This window comes from Papaver somniferum, unplaced genomic scaffold (assembly GCF_003573695.1).
Source record: "Papaver somniferum cultivar HN1 unplaced genomic scaffold, ASM357369v1 unplaced-scaffold_57, whole genome shotgun sequence".
NCBI lineage: Eukaryota > Viridiplantae > Streptophyta > Magnoliopsida > Ranunculales > Papaveraceae > Papaver > Papaver somniferum.
This window is the reverse complement of record NW_020648415.1, coordinates 2,751,364-2,759,940: the sequence shown is the minus strand read 5'-3', so window position 1 is coordinate 2,759,940 and position 8,577 is coordinate 2,751,364. Positions and strand designations below refer to the sequence as shown.

At 35.4% G+C, this 8,577-nt stretch overlaps 1 protein-coding gene and 1 long non-coding RNA gene across 5 annotated transcripts; both read left to right on the top strand.

Moving 5' to 3' along the window:
• The first annotated feature begins 824 nt into the window (after window positions 1-824).
• On the top strand, window positions 825-4,056 carry LOC113343378. 4 transcript variants are annotated; one of them, XR_003357211.1, is made up of 7 exons: window positions 825-1,020; window positions 1,177-1,347; window positions 2,108-2,162; window positions 2,317-2,386; window positions 2,483-2,684; window positions 3,386-3,488; window positions 3,658-4,056. It is a non-coding gene; the product is annotated as an uncharacterized LOC113343378 (long non-coding RNA). The 4 variants fall into 4 exon arrangements; XR_003357213.1 differs by having other exon boundaries at window positions 831-1,020; window positions 1,295-1,347; XR_003357209.1 differs by having other exon boundaries at window positions 958-1,347.
• Window positions 4,057-5,626: 1,570 nt separating this feature from the next.
• On the top strand, window positions 5,627-6,502 carry LOC113343186 (glutathione transferase GST 23-like). The gene is made up of 2 exons (XM_026587465.1): window positions 5,627-5,962; window positions 6,066-6,502. Exons 1-2 carry the CDS (start codon window positions 5,651-5,653, stop codon window positions 6,405-6,407), a joined length of 654 nt encoding a protein of 217 aa, XP_026443250.1. The 5' UTR covers window positions 5,627-5,650; the 3' UTR covers window positions 6,408-6,502.
• Window positions 6,503-8,577: the final 2,075 nt, after the last annotated feature.

Here is an 8,577-nt window from a genome sequence, read left to right as displayed (position 1 = left end):
AAGAAGGATTTTTTGGAGGGAATGGAGCTATTCTTAGAGATAAACATGGAGATGTCATTGACTGTGCTTTTGGGGTAGTATAACTATCCCAACTCCTGCTCACGAGCTTCAGGGGGTTGAGCTCGGACTTATGCTAGTTTCTTTTCATAAATTTCAGGATATCCATGTATGTCTTGATTCCATGACTATTTATTTGCTTTTGAAGAGTGAAAATTCAAAGCCACCTTCGAATATGATGCATATTTGGAGGAGAGTTCAGTCTTTACTGCAACAATACAAGGCTGTCAAGTTCAGTCACTGATTCAGAGAAACTAACTGAGCATCTGATTTTCTTTCTAGTAAACATCCTAATCAGAGGTTTGTCAGATAAGGAAGAAGCAGAACCTGCTCCGAGTTCAAGGCAATTTTGCATAAGGATAAAACTAGGAAGATTTATTTTCATTTTATATGTGAGCTTGTCACTTTATTTTTCTATTTTTACTTTAACTTGGTTCTTGGTGCATGTATTTTTTTGTTTTGTCTTTTACCCCTGCTGATCGTATCAAAAAAAAATAATCCCAAAACAACATTGGCAGAGCTTATGACATCTAACCAACCCAATATAAGATTGTTGGAAAATGGGAGATATTAACTGTCGAGGAACATGCTACGCCTGACAGCTTGGGAAGACATTTTATTAAAAGATTTAGTATTTGGAGTTTCAGGGGTAGGGAACTAGGGAGCCATTGGAGACATCAATCAACCCCTTTAAACTCCTAAGCCATGCGTCGCACGATGAAACCTTTGGGTGAGCGTCCCTGGCCCCTTGAAAATTCTCCATTCCATTTTTCCTCAAATTATATGAATGTAACAGTGAATATCGGTTTTTGATGAAAAAACGAAATGGAAAACGAATAAACAGTCTCCCGGAAACATAAAAGAAAAAAACCAAAAAAATTTTAATCGAGTTTTCTCTGCTTTCTCTTCACGAACTCACCGCTCGATTTTCTTCTCTCAGTGTTTGATGAAGGAGATTAAGTGGTACTTTCTCTGATTCTTCCACGAGATGGAGATGTAGAGTAGATAGTTTTGGGGTTTTCTCTTTAAATCTTCTTTTGTTGTTAAATGGGGTTTTGAGACTGTTTGTTTTTCTTTTCTTTTAAGATTTGAAGAAGGGGTTTTGTGTTTGTGTTGTAGGGATTCGTACATTGAAGGAAAGCTTGGGTTTTTGATACAGTGGATTGCAAACAAGTTCAGTTTTGGTTGTTTCTTTGAATCAATAAACCCTAACCCAATTTTTTTTTAAATTTTGCAGGTACGATTTTTTGTCCAAGATAAGTTTCGGAGAAACCCTAATAGCCATTCAAGGTGATTTTACTCTTATTCTAATTACTGATATATCATAAACCCATATCTTTTAACTTTCAAAATCATGTGTCCTGATTCCGTTTCTCATGGTTTTCTTTTGCAAATGGAAAATTCCCAAATGTAGTTCCGCTACACTAATTCAGTATTGGGTTTTCTTCAATATTTTGATTTTTCTTAAAAACATTTATTTATCAGATTGATTATAGATTGTGCAAACTCAATATATATTGTGCTTCTTCTCTTTCAGTAATTTTTTATTTGTTCACTACTTTTGTTTCATTAGCTCTCTGTGTTATTGGTTCTTACAAATTTATTTTTCTTAGGGTTTTTGGTTCATATTATTGATTGATAGTATGAACTACTATCAAGTGTTTTTCTCTTTTTAGGTTAGTTACTTATCTTCTTTCATTTTTTATTTAGATGTGGTACAGATTACATAGAGGGTTGTTACTATGCTAATATATGAACTACTTTTAGCCCGGGTATGTGGATGGGAAGCCAAAAGGGTTAGAATGCACTTTGAGTGGCAGGAGTTCCAATACGTCACACATAGCTAAACAATAACATATTTCTTACCTTAATTTATTTAGGGAATATAGATGTGATAGGGTGTATTGATAAGAGACGGTTGATGTGCGCAATAACAAGTCATCCTTAACTAATTTCTTTTACCACCTGCTGATTGTATAAAAAAAAAACTTCTTTTACCATACTGATTAAAGATGAATCTCATCTCTGTTAATCGAGTTTATACTTTCAGTTTGGGATATCCAAAATCGAAAGTTAAAGCAGATCTCCCACATCATGAGGATGAGGTGATTTTTCATCTCTAATTTTGGAATTCCACTGCTTTTGTGGCGATTTTTCATCTCAAATACTTTTGAAAGTTTTTGTGGCAACACAATTTTTGATTTAACACTCGCACTATTCAATGAAACTTAGTCCAAAACTTCCTTTTACTGCTTGCAGTCTTCAACACTGTCATAGAAGAGGGATTTTACACCAATTAAAATCATTGTGCATCTTTGACTGTGCTCAGGTAAAATCCATGTCTCATAAAGCATTATGTGCTTCTGTAAATGACAATTGGTTTGCCAGTAGTATGATACTGGATATATGGTTGGATATCCACCAGGTACTGGATCCATAGCTGCTGGATAAGGGAAATATGTTGTACATAATCCAACAAGATGGAAAGCTTGGCAACAAAATAAAAAGAGGCGTCGTACAATTGCAGTTCTCTTCAATGCCATAGCATCAGTTGGTTGGTCCCGGACCTGGAGTATTTCGATCTGAAGTCAACTGCGACCTCAAGGATTAAGAAAACTTGAGTTAAGGTATATGATGTTTGACAAATTATTCATGATTAGTTAATCTCTACTCTAGGCTTTTTTTTTCTTCCTTCTATGTTCTGGAATGCATTACATGAAGAGAAATGAAGTAATACCGAGTTACAAATTTACCATGAGATAACCTAGAATAATGGACTTCTTGGTTGTTCACCTGATGGAATCATTGGTATGATATGGAGTTACATTAGAAAGAATGTCGATGTCATGCTGATGTTGAAGTTATGAAACATTTTCCATGGGGACCAATACATCCTCGGTGTCTACACCTCAAGCTCAAAGATTAACACATAAATTGGATTGAGATTGGTTGGATTTAAAGTATGGATAGGTCATAAAGGTACCGTAAATGTAAATGGTATATGTACAAGTAGAGTATTTAAAGTTTGTAGGTACAGAGACCAGTAAGAAACATTAAAACTAGCTTATAACCACTTTAGTGGTATCTTAATCAGTCTGCAAAGGAGCTTTATACATATAATGTCGTAACGTTTTGGACATGATGAAAGAGGTACACGACGTGTAGCAAATTCTATTTTACAATCAATTTTCTTCAATTTTCTAATCATAAAATGTTTCTTTTACATTATGCTATTACTGTATATTAATGTAGTCGACCATACGCTGCAGGGTTTAACCCATTTTCTTAAAGACAAATTCTAATTTGCAATTGTTCTCGGATTGTAAAGTTCATTTCAGTATTGTTGAGAAACGGTAATGAAATTTCTTTGAAGGAGTTGGATAATTGCGATGCTATATCAAAGTCCCATTCTTTCTGGTGGTTCAAATCAGGTACTCCTAATTTTATTTGATTCTACATTTTGTGTATATCGTTATATATAGAATAAAGTGTGAATCTTTGATCTATGTCACATTGTCACAAATTCTAAGGTAGTATTTGATGCAATTTTCGTGTTCTTTAATGATTATTTGTTCTGATCTGATGACGAGAGTTTTGCAGGAGTGGTTGGATGTTGCAAACGCTCTCCAGAAGCAAATGTGAGCGGATGCACAACTGGATAAGAGGCGGATGAAAGAAGAGTACTTAATAAGAGCTCAAAGTTTGTCTTTTATGAGAACCAAGACTGAGCTAAATATAATAAATTCTGCAGTGGATGACAGTCACAATCCATTTGGACGACAGCAAAAACAATGAGTAGCAGGTTAATTATTTTTTATGTTTGCATTCATGTTTGTTATGAAACTACCATCTGGCATTAAACTACTCATGTGGATATTAATAATTTGAAATTCATACTACTATTTGGATTTTGATAATTTCTGTAGTGACTAAGATTTATTATAGTGCCAGTATTTTTGTAAGAAGCAACATATGATCAACAGGCAAAATACACCTCAATCATGATTTATTTGAATAGGCTCATCTGCATATACATTTACCTGTTGCCAATGGGGTTGTCGTTTTAGTATTGAGAAGGGGTGGATGAGGACATTGTCTGTAGAACAAGCTTGGATTATACAGATGTAGAGTGACAATATTTGTGCCTTTAAAGAGTGGGTCACAATATTTAGTTTGGTGAAAAACTGTGTTCTTTAAATACATTTTTTACCTCATAGTCTTAAATTAGAGTGAAAAACTAAAAAATTTGTTTGAGAAAAGGTCTCAAATCAGTAACAAGGTAGATGTTAATCTAAACGAAGGTGTGGAAGGTCTCAAATCAATAACTATTCATTAATGTTTTTCTTAATTACAATGACATCTTCGACCATGGTATAGCGATGGATTTTGATTGCATTCATAATTTTGATGTGGTTGTTAGTTTCTTTTTCTTAATTACCGTTTTAGCTAGATAATCAAAACTGATTCTCAAACAATATTATTTCAAAGATGTATTCTTTTTCCATCAGCTTTAGAAATTACATATAATGTGTATACGATATTGCACATACTAAACCCACCACCCAGATTTTGTGCCCTGACTTGAGTATGTATAACCATGATTGTTAGTTATACCAATTCATAAGCGGTTGAAGAGTTTGTTTTTTTTACGCAGCAAAAAAAAAAAAAAACACAACTCATACCACTTTATCAAAGGATGATGTAAACTATGTGAATGTACATTATATATCAATATCAGCTGGAGACTTAGAGGAAATACCAAACTCTTATTCATTGTTTATGTAGAATCCTAAGTGACGGGATGGGAGGCGAAGTCGCGCGACACCAAATCAAAAATCCTAAGCGACTGGACGAGCCGTAGCCGAACCACGCCAAATCAAAAAGGCATCGCGACGGGGAGGGGCGAGGCCGTGCAACACCATTTCAAAAATGCATCTGGACGGGGCGAGGCGAAGACGAAGCCGAGCCACAAGCTAATCAAAAACGTATCGCAACGAAGCGAGGCAAAGCCGCGCGACACTGAATCAAAAATGCATCAGAATGGGATGAGGCGAATCCAAGCCACTCCAAGTTGGGACGGGGCGAGGTGAAGCCGAGCCACACCAAATACAAAGTGCACGATGGGGCGTGGCTACGTCACACCAAACCAAAAATACAGTAAAAAAGGAAATGATGGTGGATGGTTTTCAGGTCCGCCCGGTACATAGCACGGGCACAAAATCTAGTGATAAAATTAAAGATTGTCGTTGGTTATACATTCCGGGAAACATAGATTTAGGGAAGTTCCAGATAAACGATGGGAAGAAATCACATTCCCATACTCAAAATCGTCGTGTATATTACAAACAAAAAACAAATACATGGGTGTCCGTGTCTAAATCTGAAGCCACATAAAAAGCTCTAGAAATCAATTCTCATGAGTCAGCGACTCAGTAGTGGAGTATGACGAACAGGATGACGTGAAGGATGATACACGTACTCAAAAAGTCTTCAAGTTTGACTTGCTTTCTGCACAAGCAGTCAAATATTTGACTGAAAACCTCGAACATAAATACTAAACTTCACATAAACAAAAAACAAATTTGAATAGATAATGGAAGATTTGAAGTTATTTAGTGTATGGTATAGCCCTTATGGTTGCAGAATTAAATGTGCTCTGCAACTGAAAGGATTAAATTATGAATACGTAGAGGAAGATCTTTCAAATAAGAGTGATTTACTCCTTCAATACAACCCAGTTCATAAGAAAGTTCCTGTTCTTGTTCATGGTGGAAAACCAATTGTTGAATCGTTGATCATTCTTGAATACATCGATGAGACGTGGCCAGAAAAATACCCAATACTCCCTAAAGATCCTTATGAACGATCTAAAGCTCGTTTCTGGACCAAATTCATGGAAGACAAGGTATATAATTCATCTCGGTTTATAGATTAATTACGCGATTTCTCCCTTCGGTGCTTAATAATTTGATTCGTTTTTTGTTGTTGTTGTTGCATATTCTACGTAGGAAATAACTTTTTGGAGTTTGGTTCAAGCTACTGAGGAAACAAAAGAGGGAAAAATCGGTGAAATCATGGGAATACTGAAAACCATTGAAGAACATGGACCAGGCGACAAGCAATATTTCGGAGGACATGATATCGGGTTCGTAGATTTAGCATTTGGAACCTTCTTCCGGTGGTTCAAAGCAGTGGAAGAGCTCAAAGGAATCAAGATATTTGAGACTTGTACCCGTTTGCAGACGTGGTTCGAAAGGTTCAATGAAGTGGCTGTAGTGAAAGAAAACTTACCAAGTGTGGATGAATTGGTCGCTCACTACAAACCTCTTTTTTTGGCTAAATATGGCTAGAGTTGTTGTATCACTCACTTGGCTTGAAATTTGATTTTAGAGGGTTGTATTGTATCTTTTATTACTAAATAAAACTTGAGATTTTAAGCACTGCATATGAACTTCAAGATAGGGGTTAGCACCTCAACATTTTTGAGTTTACACTTGTGCAGTGATTTATACATGGCTTACGCAGGTTCCTAAAGATATACTACCTCCATTTTTAGAACCAAAAATTGTCGGGCAGGACCTGCCGTTTTTTGAGTGGACGGCTTTTATATGGTTAAGGTTCAAACACATAATCCGTACAGTACCACCATTCGGGGAGAGGGGTATTATTTTTTTTCGTTTTAGCCTAAAAATTTATTTCAACCTAAAAAAATTGTCAAATTGAAAAACTGATAGCATCTCTTTTCTAGAAGAATCCTATTATTAGGGCTTTAAAGTCAAGGAGCTTTTTTGAGTTCTAGCACCCTAACATGGATAGGGGGAACTAACCAATAGGAAAGTCAAATAAACCCCTTCTAATAAATATAATCTAACTATTATAAAAAAAAAAAATCTTCTCTTCTTCTTCCCTTCTTCTTCTTCATTTCATCATACCGAGAATGATGATCATGATTTCACCGTGATGAAATCATAAAAAAAGCTTAAATCTATAATTCTTCTTTCTCTCTTCTTCTTCTTTTTCTTCTCCATTACATCGTGATTCTTCATCGCATCATGATGAAGATGATGATCATAAGAAAAACCAAAATCTATTATTTTCTTCCTATCTTCTTCTTCATCTTCTCCATCGCGTATAAATGATGAAAAAAATCAAAACTAAGAAAACCCACCATTTATTTTTACTTTTGCTTGACTTACAAATTCATTTCGATTAATTTGAAGAAAAAGAAAAACCGTTTCTGAAACTGTAACGGCTGGAGTTCACTCTTTCCCAACCGTGAATCCTACGTTACGGTTGGGAAGACCAGCCGTGAATTATATTTACCGTTGGGAAAATACATGTTTCCCAGCCATGAACCCTGAACCTACCTGTACGGTTGGGAAAGCAAGAACCCACAACCGTAAAAGGGTGTATATGGCTAGGTTTTCCTAGCCGTAAGGTATTCTGATGATCACATAAAAGAAATACAAAAAGAGGTCTAGTTTCGGTTAGGATTTCCTAACCGTGCTCAGGTATACGGTTAGGAAAGCTCAAATTCCCAGCCGTAGGAAGTTGTTTACAGTTAGGATTTCCCAGCCGTGATACTTGCAAAAAAAATTAAAAAAATAAATGTTTGGTTCCGGCCAGGTTTTTCCAACCGTAACAAGTATTTTCGGCTTAGAATTCTTAATTTCCTACCCGAACAGTGTTGGTTACGGCTCGGTCGATAATGTTTCCCAGCCGTAACTGCAAAACAGAAACAAATTTATGATGAATTTTAATCGGTTTTAAAATGAGTAGTTTATGTGCACTCAATTTTAAAATGAGTTCACATTATCCTTAACACAAAAAGTGTACAAATTCATACTCAATTCCAAATGAGTATTACTTTACGTTCTATTTAAGAAAAAGTATAAGTTCAAACTCGAATCAAAATTGAGTATCACTATATACTCGATTTCAGAAAACGTATACCTTCATGCTCGATTTCAGAAGGAGTATTACTTTATACTCAATTTCAAAGACAGTGTAAGACCATACTCGATTTAAGATCGAGTGATAACTAATTCTTAAGTAGAAATCCGTTTATACTCATTTTCTGAGTATCAGTTTACACTCAATCTTAAAATGAGTTCAATTATATACTCATTTTCAGAGTACATGCTTTTTGTTGCAGCGAAACATTAAATTCTTAGTCGTAAAGAAGTATACGGTTGGAAAACTAGGAAAACCTAGCCGTAAGTAGGTGTTTACAGTTAGGATATCTTAACCGTATGCACTTCTGATAACCACAAAAAAAAAATAGAAGTTGGGCTACGGGAAGGTTTTTCCTTCCATAATTTATGCTTACGGTTGGGTTTCGGCTAAAATATTAAAAAAAAAAATGCCTGGGAGTTCTTTATTTCCCGGCGTAAATTGCATATTTCGGCTAGGTCGACAAGATATCCCAACCGTAACCCCTAAAATAACCCAAATTTTTCCTGTTTTTAACGAATTTGATTCAAATAGAAATGTATATGAGACAAGTTTATAAGGTTCTTT

Excerpts from the sequence above, each read along its gene's own strand:
- LOC113343186 (XM_026587465.1), top strand. The coding sequence starts at position 5,651 with ATGGAAGATTTGAAGTTATTTAGTGTATGGTATAGCCCTTATGGTTGC. Across the intron at positions 5,963-6,065 it reads CCAAATTCATGGAAGACAAG|GAAATAACTTTTTGGAGTTT; the intron begins GTATATAATTCA and ends TATTCTACGTAG.